The sequence below is a fragment of the Aquarana catesbeiana genome, linkage group LG11 (assembly GCF_042186555.1).
Source record: "Aquarana catesbeiana isolate 2022-GZ linkage group LG11, ASM4218655v1, whole genome shotgun sequence".
Taxonomy (NCBI): domain Eukaryota; kingdom Metazoa; phylum Chordata; class Amphibia; order Anura; family Ranidae; genus Aquarana; species Aquarana catesbeiana.
Genome location: NC_133334.1, coordinates 190132478 through 190149912, shown reverse-complemented (window position 1 = coordinate 190149912; position 17435 = coordinate 190132478). Strand labels below are relative to the sequence as shown.

General features: G+C 46.1%; 1 protein-coding gene across 3 annotated transcripts in view; it reads right to left on the bottom strand.

Moving 5' to 3' along the window:
- The window catches only part of SPTBN2 (spectrin beta, non-erythrocytic 2), a 1434510-nt gene that overhangs the window by 190786 nt on the left and 1226289 nt on the right, over positions 1-17435 (bottom strand). For all 3 annotated transcript variants that reach the window (XM_073605131.1, XM_073605132.1, XM_073605133.1), the window contains 2 exons: positions 16210-16414; positions 15320-15694 (listed from right to left, as the gene is read on the bottom strand). In XM_073605131.1, the coding sequence (XP_073461232.1) occupies positions 15320-15694; positions 16210-16414 (580 nt within the window). The remainder of the gene's footprint in view (positions 1-15319; positions 15695-16209; positions 16415-17435) is intronic.

Here is a 17435-nt window from a genome sequence, read left to right as displayed (position 1 = left end):
GGAGAAATTTAAAGCAGGGTTAGGTTATAAAAATAAATATCCAAAGCTTTGAACATCTCACGGAGCACTGTTCAATCCATCGTCTGAAAATGGAAAGAGTATGGCACAACTCAAACCTACCAAGACATGGCTGTCCACCTAATCGGACAGGCTGGGCAAGGAGAGCAATCAGAGAAGCAACCAAGAGGCTCATGGTAACTCTGGAGGAGCTGCAGAGATCCACAGCCCAAGTGGGAGAATCTGTCCGCAGGACAACTATTAGTCGTGCACTGCACAAATCTGGCCTTTATGGAAGAATGGCAAGAAGAAAGCCATTGTTGAAAGAAAGCGATAAGAAGTCCAGTTTGCAAGAAGCCATGTGGAGGACACAGCAAACATATGGAAGAAGGTGCTCTGGTCAGCTGAGACCAAAATTTAACTTTTTGGCCTAAAAGCAAAGCACTGCACATCACCCTGAACACACTATCCCCACCATGAAACAGGGTGGTGGCAGCATGATTTTGTTAAGATAATTTTCTTCAGCAGGGACAGGGAAAGCTGGTCAGAGTTGATGGGAAGATGGATGGAGCCAAATCTGAAGATGGGAAGATGGATGAAGGCAATCTTAGCAGAAAACCTGTTAGTCTGCAAAAGACTTGACTGGGTTGGAGATTCACCTTCTAGCAGGACAACAACCCTAAACATACAGCCAGAGCTACAATGGCACGGTTTAGATCAAAGCATATTCAGGTGTTAGAATGCGTTAATCTTTCACATCATACAAAAAATTGGGCTAACTTTACTGTTTATTTTTTTTTTTTATTCATTAGTGTATATTTTCCAAAAAAATTGCGTTTGAAAGACCGCTGCGCAAATACAGTGTGACAATGTTTCTCTTTATCTCCACCTAAGCGATGTTGCGATAAACTTGGCAGGCTGCCTATTTTTTTTTTTTTTTACAGCAGTCAGCAGTGAGCAGAGAACCCTCTGGACTGAATCGAGAAAATGCTGCGTTATGATCGGCGGGGAATAGAATCGCGATTTTGATTCTTTAATGGATACTCGTGCAGCTCTATGACCGGTCAGACATGGTTTGACAAAGCAAGGTCATGGCCAGAATCATTTAAAGGGCCCAAACCACCAGCTCCAGAAAGGGCTTCCAACTGATTATTGGTTGGGAACCTTAAACACGGGTGCATGCTCTATTGTTAAAAGTGTAAGTTCACCTTTTTGGAAAATGTTACTTGCTCCATCTGTATTTAGGGTGGAATATGTAACATATATACAGTTTCGCCGATCTGCCCTGCTCTGTAAAAGCAGGTGGGGGATCTTCTCTCCTTAAGAAAAAAAAAAAAAACGTTGTAGCTGTGTGGGGCTCTGCTCACACAGTCATTCAGTGTTTCCTGTAAATGAATAAACTACCTCTACTATTGCGGCTGATGGCTTGTAGTTCCCGATGAACTGTGAGGGTGCTGGCGAGTGGCTTCACAGTTCATGCATTCTCCCTGCTCTCAAGTAACCGCCTGCCCATATGAGGTATGAGCAAGACAGCCATCTTGAGTCTGCAGGAGCCCTGCATTGAACCTATGATCTGCTGATCACTGGTGCAATGCTCTGCAGGCTCCCTAGAAAAAAAAAAAACACATTTGTTTACCTGCAAAAAAAAATATATAATTTTTTTTATTTTTTATTAAAAAGGTGAACCTATCCTTTAAGGAGGATGCTTGATCACTTTGCTGGATCCACAGTGGGAAATGATCACTTCTGTACAAAATTCTCCCCAAATGGATATAATATTAATAAGTGCTTGGGGCCCAAAATCTGCAGAGGACCGCAGGCAAATCCAATAAAAAATATGCAGGAGAGGGCATGGGATCAGGTCTGTGGCCTTTGGAGTCAGCATATGACTGAGTGACCTGGGTCATAGAGTCTTGCATTATCATAGTAAAAACCTCAGACAAAAGGGAGAGAGTATGCACCACACCCAACAAACCTAAAGAGGACTTCAAGAAAGGGGTGGACTTCAAGAGCAGAGACCAGCAGGACTCCAGGCTGCAGATATCAGCATCATCAGTAAGTGCTCCATTATTATGAGTATGAGCTGAGGGCGCCTGATAAAACTAGACACTCCGCTTCCCCATCCAAAATCAACCATGCTGCGACTCCATGGTGATAGGGCAACATATTGGCATGGCCATAAATACTCATGAAGTCCACACAGCTAGAAGAAGGGGAGTTGAAGGACTCATGCACACTGCACATTTTTACAGATGCTTCTAGGGGTATCTGGCATATTTTTTCCCTGCCTCTAAATGCCCATCCATGTTAGCCTATGTGTCCAAGCACACATAGGCTTTTAGCAGCATTTAGTGGCAGGAGTGTTTAGAGGCAGGGGAAAAACCCTCTGCGTTCAGAAGCAGCAAAGTTTGAGCAGAAAAAAAGACGCCGCTAAACATGCTTCAGCATTAATTAATTTCAATGGCCAGAATAAATTATTTATTCTGGCCACTGAAATGAATTACCACCCAAGAGCTTGACGCCTGTAAAACCTTTAGAACACTTTTACAAGCCTCAGGCATTTTTTCTGTAAAATCGCTGCTGGCTTCTAGAAGAGTTAAAAAAAAAAAAAACGTCCAGTGTGCATGAGGTGGAATTGTTGGATGCAACCAAAACCACTATAGGTAGAATGCATCAAATATCTATGTTTCATGTGGCTCTTGCAAGCAGGATCAGCAGTGAAAAGATGCTTCCTTGATGTAGAATGGGAAAGAACATGGAACACACACATGTTGAGCACTCCACCCAGCAGATGCGGATAGCGCTTAGTCTCAGTGTTAACCCCTTCTGTGCAACCTAAGTATATAGAGTTGCTCCTAGTGGTTGGCTCAACCAGCCTAAATCACAAATTAAAGGGGCTGTAAACCCTCACGGTTTTTCACCTAAATGCATTCTATGCATTTAGGTGAAAAACCTTTTGTGTTCTTACCGGAGCCCGATCGTTCCAGCGACAGGGATGAGCACAGCTCCAGCCTCTGTCTCAGGTCTTCATTGGATCATCAGAAGACGCTCCTGTCGAAGTGTTAACTTCCGCAAACGGCCTGGACATCTCTGAGATGGTTGCAGTTCCATCTTTGTTAAAGAGGTTGTAAACCCTCACTGGTTTTTCACCTTAATGCCCCTTTTGTGCTGCAGCAGCCCCTAGAGCCCCCCTTTTTCTTACCTGAGCCTGATCGTTCCAGCGAGGGGGGCGAGCACAGCAGCTCCAGCCAATGTCTCGGGGTCTCATTGGATAGACTGATAGCAGCAGGAGCCAATGGCTCCAGCTACTGTCAATCAAATCCAGTGACACGGGAGACTGGGGTAGGGCCAAGCCCTGCTGTCTGCCAATGGACACAGCAGTAGGACTCAGGAGCGTGCCTGCACGAGTGGCCCCATGGAAAGCGGCTCCCTGTGGGGGCACTCAAGATAAGGAGGAGCCAGGAGCACGCGGGGGGACCCCAGAAAAGAAGATAATCAGAGCCACTCTGTGCAAAACCCCTGCACAGAGGAGGCAAGTATAACATGTTTGTTATTTCAAAAAATAAAAGTAAAAACAAAGCTTTACAATCACCTTAAGTCTTCAGAGACAAGGCAAGCGGTGAGGCATTACCAGCAGACTTAATGTGGAAATCACTCTACAGCTAACTTAACAGAACAGAGTCTGGAAAGCCCCCCCCGTGTGAAACTCAGTGCCTGAAGGTCACTTCCAGACAACCCCCCAAACGGCCAGTTAAATGGGGTCCTGAAGCACTACTTCAAAAGCTAGGCTCACATGGATTGCATAGGATAGTTGCAATCAAATACAACTGCAGCAGTGATGTAAAGAGATTGGAATGAGGATCAAAAAAATAGGTGAGTCTAACATATCAGAGCTGAGTTATAGTGGGAGAGGTTATCCTGGTATGGCCTATTTTTTTTTATTTTTTTTTTACCAGTGTTTAATTCTACCTTAGGCAACAGTATAACCTCTAGGAGTCCTCTCTTGAACCTGCATATCCACATAAACAGCTGAACCAAAACAAAAATTAGGATTTTTCCCTACAGCTTACCTGTAAAATCCTTTTCTTGGGAGTACATCACGGGACACAGAGCAGCTATGGTAATTACTATCAGGGTTATACGGACAGGAAGTCCCCCTCTATATAACCCCTGCCATACAGGAAGTATCTCAATTTTGTAGCAAGTAATACATTCTCAGACAAGAGGGGAGGGGCCTCTGTGTCCCGTGATGTACTCCAAGAAAAGGATTTTTATAGTTAAGCTGCAGGAAAGATCCTATCTTCTTTATCGTACATCACGAGACAGAGTAGCTATAGTAATCACTATCTGGGATGTCCCAAAGCAATGCTCCTGAGGGAAGGGAGACACACAATGCATCAGACATGAGGACCTATATCGCTGCCTGCAGCACACTGCATCCAAACGTAGCATCCTCCTAACGCCTTACATCCATTTGATAAAATGAATATAAGCTCTGATGACCAAGTAGCGGCCTTGCAAATCTGAGCCATAGAGGCTTGATGATGCACTGTCCATGAGGCACATTTATTATAACTTGGCGAATCCACTGGGAAATAGTTGATTTTGATGCTGCCTGCTCCTTCCTGAGCCCTTCTGGCAGCACAAAGTCGGTCTTCTGCAACTGAGCTGTCATTTTCAGCTCTTACCACATCTAGAGAATGCAACAATCTCTCCTCTGTAGAAAGAAGCTCTGGGAAAAAAGAAGGCAGTGTGATATCTTGGTTTAAGTGAAAACTGGATACCACTTTAGGCAGAAATGCCGGATGAGGATGCAACACCACCTTATCCTGATGTATAATCAAATATGGCTCTTTACAAATAAAAAGCTGCCAACTCTGGACACCCTGCTTGCCGAGGTCACTGCGAACAAAAAAACAAATTTCCTTTTCAAAAGGATCAGAGGAATATCCTGAATAGGCTCAAAAGGCTGTTTTTGCAAAGCAGGCAAGACCAGATTCAAATCCCACGGACACAAAGGTGGCCTCACTGGCGGAGTTATATGAACTACCCCTTGTATAAAGGCTCCAACCAAGGAATTTGAAGCAATTGGTCTTTGAAAAAAAATACAGATAAGGCCGAGATCTAACTCTTGATTGTACCTAAAGCCAGCTTCATTTCTACCCCCAAATGTAGAAATGAAGAATTCTTCCTATGACATGTACAGGATGCCATTTCCTGGCCTCACACCAGGAAATATAAGACTTCCAAACTATGTAGTAAATAGTCCTCAAAGCTGGTTTTCTCACATTTATCAGGGTAAGTCACCAGTGAGCCAAAAAGCCCTAGATTTTTAAAAATCCGGGCCTCAATAGCCAAACCCATAAATTTAGCGACTGTAAGGCAGGATGGAATACTGGACCTTGAGAGAGCAAGTCTGGATGGAGTGGAAGGGACCATGGTTTCCCCACTGCCAAACTTACAATTTCTGCGTACCAAGACCTTCTGGACCAAGCTGGGGCTACCAGTATTACTGGCTTCCCCTCTCTGATCCTGCGCAAAAGCTGCGGTAGAAGCTGAACTGGAGGAAACGCATAAATCAGAGAAAACTGATCCCAAGGAATCACAAAAGTATCTGCTCCGAATGTGAGCGAAGCCCTAGTCCTTGAGACAAACCTGTCCCAGTTTCTTGTTGAACCTGGATGCCAACAGATCTATGTTCGGGGTACCCCATCGTTGGCAAATTGCTCAAAAAACCTCGGGATGTAGGGACCACTCCCTTGGGGACAACTGATGGAGGCTCAAGAAGTCCGCCTGCCAATTCTCCACTCCTGGAATGGTACATGCATCTCTGCCCATGTCAGGATGTGGTCCACCTCCTCCTGGGCCACCTGACTACTGGTACCCCCATTGGTGGCTGATGTAAGCCACTGCCGTGGCATTGTCGGATTGAACAACCCTGTAATCTGGTAGTCCAAGATACAAGAGCCAGACGAGCTGCTCGAATATCTAGGACATTGATGGGTAAGGTTCTTTCCATCCCTGACCATTTCCCTTGGACAGTGGTTTCTTCCAGAACCGCTCCCCAGCCCGAGAGGATGGCATCCATGGTCACCACTCTCCAAGCTACTGGCAGGAAGGACTTTTCCCTTCTACAGATTCCTGGCTACCAACCACCTATTGAGACTGTTGCACCCCTGGGGACAGATACATCTGATGATCCAAAGCTTGGCTCTTCTTGTTCGAGGCGGACAGAATATAGTTCTGCAATGGTCTTGAATGTAATTGCGCATAGGGAACCCCTTCGAATGAAGCTACCATCTTCCCCAATAACATCATACAAAGGTGAATCGAGGGGCACTTTTTTCCTTTTACAGCCCAGACAAGATCCTTTATAGCATTGACTTTTGTCTGAGGCAAAAATACCTTTTCCTGGATTGTGTCTACAATCAGAGCCAAGCATTCCAGCCTTTGCACTGGCTGTAAGGCTGATTTCTTTAGGTTTAGAACCCAACCCAGGTATTTCAATAAATGAAGAGTCTAGGCCACATTCCAGCCTAAGCCTGCAGCCCACTGATCCATGAGTAAGAGATCATCTAGGTATGCTATTATTGGTATAATCTGGGCTCTTAGCCTTGCCAACACCGAGGCCAGAATCTTTGTGAATACCCGAGGGGCTGTGGCTAACCTGAAGGGCAATGCCACGAACTGAAAATAATGCTACTCTTGAACAGCAGAAACCTTTGGTGGGTGAGGCAACATGCAGATATGCATTCTTGAGGTCTATTGATGCCAGAAATTCTCCTCCCCTCCTCCGACTGACCGCATCGACTCTATATGAAAGAACCGAATGTTTAGAAATGGATTCAGATTTTTGAGATCTAGAATGGGTCTCATACCCATTTGGCTTTGGCACCGTGAAAAGATTTGAATAGAAGCCCTTGAACCTCTCGTCTGTCGCCACCTCTACAATTACACCTTGCGACCTCAAATAGTCTAGTGCCTGGAATAAAGACTTTCTTTTTAACAGGTCTGTAGGAACATTCGACTTTAGAAATCGAGATGTGGAAACTCCCGGAACTTTAGCTTGTAGCCTAGAGACACTGTGGAATTGACCTATCGGTCCTGGATCCCCTTTTCCTAGGCATCTAAAAATTGCAGAAGCCTTCCCCCCCACCCAAATGAAGGGGGGGAGCCCCTTCATGAGGAGGCCTTAGAACCTGGTTTGGCAGGTCTCTGGACCCAGTGCCTTTTCTCCCCTTGAGGCTTACTTCTTGATCCGGACGGCAGAGGCCGTAGAAACTGAAGGTTGAGGTACTAGGTGCCGGGGTGCTAGAGACCTTAAATGAAGGATGCTTATTCCTTCTCCTAACAGGTAAGAGCACACTCTTACCCCCTGAAATTTTCTGGATATACTTATCCAAATCGTCTCGGAACAAACATTCCCCATGAAAGGGAAAACCTGCCAATAGCTTTTTGCAAGGCAATTCCGCTGACCAATTCTTTAACCAAAGAATTCTGCGCATGTGCACAGACAAGAGAGCAAAGTGTGACACTTGCTGAATAGAATCCTTAAGAGCATCCACTACGAAGCATAAGGCCCGTGGGTAGGTCCGCCAACTCGTGAACAGATTCTCCTTGAGCAGGAATACTCTTATTGACTTGTTTAAACTGGTCCTTCAAAGGTTGACAAATTCTTATGGCCGCCGCAGCAGGTTGTGCTGCTGAGCCAGCAATAGCAAAAGAAGCTCTAAGTAAAGACTCCAGCTTTTTATCAGCCAGATCTTTAAAAACCTGGGCATTGTCTACAGGACAGGAAATAGCAGCATCAATTGCTGGCATACTCTACTTTTTTGTGAATTTTTCCTCTATTGGATACAAAAGTGAAAATCTTTTAGGAGGAATAAAAACTATCAGGATGATTCCAGTCTGCATATACTAACTGCTCCAGCAGCGGGTGCAAAGAGAAAGCATGAGAACTCTGCGGAGGCCACAAAGAACCCAAAGAGGAGAAGGAGGTTTCAGAAACCTCTACCGGAGGCAATTTTAATCCAGAACGGGACAATTGCATGGGGGATTGAACTAACAATCTCTGGGATTGAGAAGCTGAGAAAGGCTCTTCAGAGACTGACTCTTCGGACGAGGAATCATCTGCCTCACTCTCTTCCCTGTCATTCAGAGGCACTTCTACATCCTCTGCCCATTCCTGTTCCATTACTGGAGTCTCAGGAGAGGGGGAAGGAGATCTTTCGTCCAGGAGAAAAACTCCCTAAATGGCCAGAGAACATCAAGGTATGTAAAATATGCATCATTACACTTCCCTCTAGTGGGAAAGTCCAGGCAAAACATCCGAACTACTGAACAAAAAGTAAACATATATTCTTTTTTTCTCAAAGCTTAGCATTCCCACCGCAGGATACAACTGAAATAGCTCAGCCAGCTCCAATCTTCACCCATCACGGCGGGTCATGTCTCCTGTGGACCTTCAAGGACCAGGTCCCCCTTGAAACTTTGGGGTCCACACCCTTCATCCTGTAAAGCACCCTGCCGGAACAGCCTTTGGGTCTTTTATCTGTCCAAGGGTCCGGATCCCAGGGTCCAGTGCCCAAAGGGTCGCATTACACATTAAACCTCGCTATTTTGCGGTGTGTCCGGATGTGAAAGGCGGCGGATGTGTTGGAGAGGAGATCTGGGTATCCTGGAAACCATCCTTAACCATCCGTGTAGTTAAACACAAATATCCAACCAGATTACCTGCCTGTCGGGTTCCTTTATCCCTTCTGCTGCTGCCTGTACCTGTATTGTGAGGATTTGCCCCGTGATCTTCCAGGGGGCCACCGATACTCCACAGCCGCGGCCATCTTCCTGGACCATATCCTTCTGGAGGGAGCCATTCCTGGCCTGGAGGAGAGGGATCCATCTCATCACCCCTGCCTGCCCCTCCAGGTGCTTGGTGGGGCCCGATGATTTGTGGGGTCGCTGTAGCCATCGTAGCAGCCGTGGCCTAGTCTGGCCTAGCTAAGCCTGTTGCCCACCGCATTTTCCTACGCTGCCGGCCGGTGGAGGGGCATCGCGGCCGGCCTGAACTGCATTCGGGAGCACGGATGTGCACAAACACCCCACCATCCCTCCTGCTGAAAAAGACTTGGTCACCCGGAGGAGACTGCCTGTGTGGGCTGGCTAAGGAGTCCTGAGGCCCAGCACCCTTATCACCCACCTGCCTTCATCCGAGCTCCCTGGGCCTTTCCTGCATGGTGCCCCAGGCTCTGGATTGTCACCATCTGAGAGTTTAGTGGGGGACTGCTGGCAACTACTACCCCTGCTGCTCTGGGCCCTGAGATCCTGAGGCCTGTGCTGCATCGCTGCCCTGGTGAGTGCCTCTGTGGTGAACATTATTTCAGTGTCTGACTGGCTGTTGTGTGGCTGTGAGGGGCTCTCTTCTATAACATTGCTAACTATAGCTGAAGGCTAATATTCCTCTGCTCCATACTATCAACCTCTTGCCCTCTTGTTTCATGGGCCCTAAGCACCGGCTCAAAAACCCACCCATGCCAGGCCGCTCGACCCCTGCACCGGATACACAGCCTGACCCTTCTCTCATAGGGAGGCTGCAGGCCCTGCTTACCATGTTAGCTATGGAGCCTGAAGCTTCCCAGAGTTCAGTTCTCCCTGCCCCACCCTCCCAGGACAGCACTGCAGTGATCCTGGCTGCCATTGAACAAATCAAGACCTCCATGCTGGTGAGAATAGATCGCCTTGCTGAAGAATGTAATCTCATTAGAAACAACCTGGATAAGATCAGGGGCAGGCTGACTGAAATCGGAATCCAGAATTTCTGCCACTGAAGATCTCACAGCTACCCACACCAATACCATAGCGGACTTGCAATGCACAGTACAACAGCTTGTCGCTAAATCCGATGACACAGAGAACAGGGCCAGACGCAACAATGTTCGAGTCCTAGGTCTCCCGGAAGGGGAGGAGGGTGACCGACCGGCGGAGTTCGCGGAAGAATTCAAAAAACTTCTGGACCTCGCTGACATCTCCCCGACCTATGTTGTTGAGCGTGCCCACTGTGTACCCACAGGGCACTTTATCCCTGGTGCGAATCCCCGACCCTTCTTGGTTCGCTTCCTCAACTTCAGGGACCGCGACAGGATCCTTTCTGTAGCTCGCAAACACCCCTCACTTTCGTGCGGCAACTCCTCAATCCTATGGTTTCCAAATTTCTCAGCCAACCTGTAGCGCAAGAGGAAGTCCTTCAATGATGTCCGTAAGGCCTACATGAAAAGGACATTAAATATAGCATGTTGTATCCCAGCCGTCTCCGGTCTCCTCATAATGGCTCGGTCAGGTTCTTCGACTCCCCGGCTGATGCAGACGACTGGCTGAACAGTCTGCGGTGAGCACCAGATGCGATCCCTCACTACAAGTTACTCCCTAAAAGGTCATTCATAATGTTTTCATAAAAAATGTATCATTCTTCCGGATCCAGGCCAGGGGGGTGGTTTGTCCAGTTATCAGTCTGTTGTGTGGCCCCTTGGATCTTATCACCTAAAGTTGTTGCCAGTTGACCTCTGAACCCCCCCACGCAGGTCTTACCCATTACTTTAAGTGGGAGACTGATCTACCCCCCGGGAAATGGTATGTTTAAAATACCCGACTGCGATTTTTCTTTTGCTAAAGCCATTGTTCACTGGAGATCCTTCTAGTTCAAGACATGCATTTTTTCTACATTTTTCTACCCCAGAGCTACCTTGTTGGACATAACACACTGAAGTATCTAACCCCCTCAGTTTTTCTTTTAGTCTTTTTTATGCTGATTGAAGAGGCATCAGCGGCACTGAATCCCTGCACTTTGGAACTTTTTCACAGAAATCTGAAGTTAGGGGAACAAGATCCTGGCGCTACGTAGACCCTGGGTACGGCACTCATTTCATGCGACATACTCTAGTTATGCAAGGGGAGTGACCATCTTATTGAACAAATCCCTTGCATATAAGGTCCTACAACTACAAACTGATCAGGAGGGCCGATTCATAATCCTCTTGCTGGAGATCAGAGCGGTGGTCTATGCTTTGGTAAATGTATATGTTCCTCCTCCTTTTAACCAACGGATCCCCTACAGGATATATGAGCACTTAGCTACATTACAATTCTCCAGACTGTACATAGCTGGAGATTTGAATTCCATTTTGGAGCCATCCCCGGACTCGTCCAATCCAAATAGGGTGTTTTCACCAGACCTACTTCAATGGGCACAAGCAATTAATTACACTGAAATCTGGAGATGGAAGCACCAGACCACTAGGGCTTACTCCTTTCACTCCACCACTCATAAATCAGGCTCCAGAATCGACCTGGTCTTTGGTAACACCTGTGCCCCGGCGGCGGTGAGGGGGGTCTCGTACTTACCTGCAGGCCTCTCTGATCACGCACCCCTGGAGGTCACCTTGGGGTTGTCGGACACCAGGAGTCGAGATTGTTGGCGTTTAGCACCCAAATGGTTGCAGGACTCAAGGGTGGGGGAGGAGGTCTCTCCTAAACTACAACAATACTGGGAGAGTAATGAGGACTCAGCCTCAGCACAGGTAGTCTGGGACGCCTTTAAGGCCAAAACCAGGGGAGAATACATTTCAGCTATTAAAGCTGTTCGTTCTGAGATGTCCTGTCAGTTCCAGGCACTTGAGGAGGGAGAGACTGGGGCAGTGGAGGCTTTCTCTGGCTCCCCGACTTTGGATCACTTCAGCCAGCTAGCTGAAGCAAGAAGAGCATTGTCTCTACATCTTGCCTCGGCCATGCATCTGGATTTAAACTCTATGGCAGGGAGGATCTTTGAGTCCGGAGACAAAAATAGCAAACTTCTAGCGAATTTAGCTGCGGATTCTAAAATGCAGACAGTGGTGTCAGAAATTTGTGGTTCTGATGGTCGGGTGATCTCTGCTCCCGAGCTAATTTTAGATGAATTCAGATCCTTCTATGAAAAATTATTTAAGGCAGTCCCTGGCTGGCCTGAAGACCGGCGTAGGGAGTTTTTACATTCCCTGTACCTACCCACTCTTTCGCAGGAGGATCTTGAATTTTTAGACAAAGATTTTACCACCGAGGAGATAGAGGCAGCGATTTGCTCATTCCCCCGTGGCAAAACACCGGGACCAGATGGCCTACCTGGTGAGTGGTATAGAATGTATGCCTCATTAATTGCACCAAAACTGTTGAAGATCTTCTCTGAAAGTAAAAAACAGATGTCCTTGCCCCCTTCTATGTATCAGGCACACATAGTCCTCATCCCTAAGCCCGGCAAAGACATATCCCTCTGTACTTCCTATAGGCCGATCTCCTTACTAAACTACGACCTCAAGATCTTGACAAAAATATTAGCGACCAGGTTGCGGATGATTCTACCATCCATAATTAATATAGACCAGACTGGGCTCATGCCAGGGAAATCAACAGATATAAATCTACGTAGAGTGTTTACGCATCTTCAGCTACCTTCCACTGAGTCCTCCACGAGGATAATGGTTATACTAGACATTGAAAAGGCATTTGATTCAGTGGCATGGCCTTTTATGTCCTCGGTTCTAGAGGTTATGGGTTTTGGAGAAGTATTCCGTAGGTGGATTGATATTTTATATAAGGACCCGACAGCACAGATAAAACTTAATGGTGCTTTGTCAGCACTTTTCTCTGTTGAAAGAGGTACGAGGCAAGGCTGTCCGCTGTCGCCGGCTCTATTTGCTTTGGTGATGGAGCCTCTTGCATCGGCCCTCAGACAAGCGGATGGGGTTAGGGGCATACAGGTGGGATCCATACATGAGAAAGTTGCCTTATACACAGATGATCTTATCCTTTTCTTGAGTGACCCTGCTTAGTCCCTCCGAGAGACGCTGACCATTCTTTCAAATTTTACTAGTTGCTCAGGACTCAAGGTAAACTGGGATAAATCCCAAATTTTACCGATAGATAAAGCCACAAAGGACGTAGCAGATCCCAACCTCCCCTTATTATGGACAGACAAAATTAAATACCTAGGTATTCACATCTCCACATCTACCTCTGACTATTATACCCTTAACTTAGAACCACTGATACAAATGACGAAGACAAGATTGAAGGCATGGGCACATATCCCCCTCTCCTTGATCGGGAGGATTTATTTAAGATGAAGCTTCAGCCTGCCTTTCTCTATGCCCTCAGACATGCCCCTGTATGGATCCCCAAAAAAGTATTTTGCCTGATAAACACCATTCTATTATCTTTTCTCTGGGGCACCGGTCATCCAAGATTTAGGCTGACGGTGCTACAGAGACCTTGGGGAGAGGGAGGCCTGGCTTGCCCTGACCTCCATTCCTATTTTGTGGCAGCTCTGTTATCCCACACCCACAACTGGCTGGTCTCTGATGAGTCCAACGCAGCAGTGGTCCTGGAAGCAGCACAGCTGGGGTCGTATGAGGCGCTACAGAACCTACTTTATAGGGGTCCCAGAGCTCCCTTCCCTCTTACAACAGCAATGAGAGCAGTCATACAGGCGTGGTCGGTGGCGAATTCCATGCACCCCATACCCTCTGGACACATATCTCCGCATAGCCCTCTTTGGTTTAATCCGCATTTGTCAGAATTCGGGTCCATTCCCGACCCTGGTGTATGGGCATGCAAGGGCATCAAATATATAAATCAGATCTGTTTTGAAGGCCGACTACAGACTTTTGACAGGTTGAAACAACAACATAATTTACCTAACTCACATTTTTTTAGATTCCTGCAGCTTAGACACGCCTTTAACACTCAGTTTAAAAATGTTCAAGTGGCCTTTTACACCTCGAATCTGGAGACTCTGCTCAGGGACAAAGCTCTACCTAAGCCCTTGTCCACCATATATAAAGCGTTACTCCCTAACGTACACACAGGACTAGAAAACCTTAAGGCAAAGAGGGTGGTTGATTACCCTACACTAGACACAGAAGACTGGGAAGAGATGTGGGAGTGTCACTTATCACAGCTAGTATCAGCTAGAGATAAATTAGCGCAATTTAAAATAGTACATAAAGGTGTATTCTGATCAGAATCCCAAAACTATACCTCTCACACGTGTACAGATAGAGATAGCGGCGCTAATATAAATTGTGTAAAATAATGGGTCAGAGCAGCATAATGCCTATGACCCTCTACTTATACATAAAAATAATAATAGTGTCATGAAAAATATTATTTTTATCATGAAAAGAAATTTCTTTAACACCCAGTGAAAAGTGTGACTATAAATAATACATTACAAGAAATGAATGAATAAATTCAACAGTTGTTTTTCAATCTTCTTGTGTGAAAAAGGTGTATTACATGCCCATGCGCCTACACAAAATCTACCTGTCTATTCCTGCCTCTTGCTGGAGATGTAACTCATCCTCAGCGGACTTCATTCACATTTTCTGGAGCTGTCCTCAGATTGAAACTTTTTGGGTCGAGGGAACCAAATTTTATTTTGACTGTCACCATTGTTCCTGTGCCACTGTCTGTAGAGGTGTGTCTGCTGGGACTTGTGGAACCACTGGCCCCACGCCGGGCAATTAGAACCCTGCTAGGATTATTACTCTACTATGCCCGTAAGTCGGTAGTACTCAGATGGAAGGCCTCATCCGCACCCTCACCAAATTTTTGGAAGAAGTTAGTGAACGCGGCTCTGCCACTGTACAAGGCTACCTACCTGTCACGTGGTTGTGCATGAAATATGAGATATTTGGACGGATTCCCTGTCCACTAATGCAGACTCGATGGACGATTAGTAACGTTCTACTAAGTACTCAAATGGCATCTCTGATCTCATAACATCACTGAGTTGCTCGGTCAATAATTATGGGGAGGGGGGGGGGGATGCAAATATGTAACTGTAATGTACAATTTATTTCATAAGTAACTAAAGTAAGCTTTGTAGGGTATGTGTAGAATTGAAAGATTGCTTTGGTATTCTACACAGGTGGCTGAGTGTACAGTGGTTTAGTTTTTTTTTTTTATATCTTTATATCTAATGTGTTTTTTGTTTTTTTTTCTTAGTTTTGTAGTTGTAGTGACCGAGCCTGGGTATGCCCAATAGGCTCTGTATTGTTTTGTATTTACCTTGAAATTACAATAAAAACAACTACTTCCTGTATGGGAGGGGTTATATAGAGGGGGACTTCATGTCTTTTTGGAGTGCCAGTGTCCATTCATCTATAGGTGGCGTATAACCCAGATAGTAATTACTATAGCTGCTCTGTGTCCCGTGATGTACGATAACGTCTGTTTTAAGTGACAGACACTTTCAATTATATAAGTGCTAGCTTTAAATAAGTTACTTGTAGCTTACTTGTGCACTAAGAGCTTGAATGTCATGTTCAAAAGTTGTGTGCATACGCTGCATAGCTTCTGCAGTGTTAAGGTCTCTGCCAGTCTCTTCTGGAATCTGTTTATGCTTATCTTGTATTTGACCCAATGTTTCTCGAGCATCCTGATAGAAGCGGTGGAGCTCATAGGAGGCGGCTAGCATCTGGCTTCGTGTATCAATCATTTCTAGGAGATCAGCCCAAGCCTCATTAAGACCATCTTTCCATTCAGCAACAGTTGCATTTTCTGAATGTCCGGATGAAATAAGCTCATCAGCCATGAGGTTGACAGCATCCACCCTTTCCTGGCCAATATTACTAGTGTCACGAGAGAATTCACGGAACTTATCTCTCAGCATCTGGAAGACACAAGAAAAAGCACACATTTGAATACACTTGCAAACAAAACACTTAAAAGTTTTTTTTTTTCCCCTTTTATACTTACCTAGGTGGATGCAGCATGGCACCGATGCTGGATCTGTCCCTCGGCATCACTACACTGAGAACCAACGAGGAGAGCTGCTGTCAGTCAGCAGCTCTCCTCTCTGCTCTTCCACGTTCACTGGAGCGCTGAGCTGTGGAGGAGCAGGGATCGGCTGTCTGTCTCTCAGCAGCTTGCTGAGAGGCCGAGACAGGCATCAGTCCAAGCACCTGGCGGATCCAGACTTCACTGTAGTCATTACGTTGCTTGGACTGATTCCAGTGACGTCAGCAGAGAGCGGAATTCAGACCGCTCTCTGCTGAAAATGGGTCACAGGAGTGCAAAACGATTGGAAACTGTTGAGCCCTTACTGGACTTCTCCTTTATATGTACCCAAAACCTTACTCCCAAATGTGTAATTTTATTACTCAACATGCAAAATGTATAACTCACTGTTACATGTTCATAGTCTTGTCCTAACTCATGGGAAGCTGCTACCACTTCACGTTCTGAAATCCAGTGTTCCAGGTCTTCTACATCTCTTTTTAGTTGGCAGAGCCTTTGGTGTTCCTGCAGCTTGCCTCTTCTCTCTTCTGCCAAATCCTTTAGACTAGCATATAGCTTGTCAACTTGTCCTTGACGCAAGGTAATGCGGTCACTGAAAAACAAATATATATATATTAAATATATATATATACACATTGCTCAGCATAAATAAGTACACCCCTTTTGAAAAGTAAGATTTGACTCAATATCTCGAACACAAAAACAATTTCCAAAATTTTGTCAAAACTGAGTATTAGGGTTGTCCCAATACCACTTTTTTTAGGACCGAGTATAAGTACCGATACTTTTTTTCAAGTACGCGCCGATACCGATTCTTTTTTTTTTAATGTCACGTGACAGTTTTTTTTTTTAACAATGCTTTCTTTTTTTTCGGGGGGGGGGGGGGGGGGGGGTGAACGGTGTATGTCTGTGTGTTTTTTTTTTTCTATTTACAATTTTTATTTTTTACAATATTTTTTTTATTAATTTTTGCAATATGTTTTTTTTTTTTTTAATCAGCCCTCTTGGGGGGCTTTGGTGAGATATCAGGGGTCTTAACAGACCCCTGATATCTCCCCCTTGAGACAGAGAAAGAGACAGAGGATAGAGATTCCCCAGTCCCTTTCTCTGCAACCTCAGCTGCACTGAAAATGAATGGAGAGAAGGCAGCGGCTCCTCTCCATTCATAAACTGACACATCGTAATCACAGGAGATTACAATGTTTCAGTTATGTGAATAGACAGAGTCAGCTGACTCTGTCCATTCACAAAGGAAGGAGGAGGAGGACGGCGGAACGGAGGGGACAGCAGAGAGGCACAGCAGAACGGAGGTGGACAGAGAAGGAGAGGGGGACAGAGGAACGCAGGAACGGAACGGAGGGGGACAGATAAGGAGAGGGGAACAGAGGAACGGAACGGAGGGGGACAGAGAAGGAGAGGGGGACAGAGGAACGGAACGGAGGGGGTCAGAGAAGGAGAGGGGGACAGAGGAACGGAACGGAGGGGGACAGAGAAGGAGAGGGGGACAGAGGAATGGAACGGAGGGGGACAGAGGAACGGAATGGAGGGGGACAGAGAAAGAGAGGGGGACAGAGGAACAGAGTGGGCATGGAGGAGGATGAGGGGACAGTCAG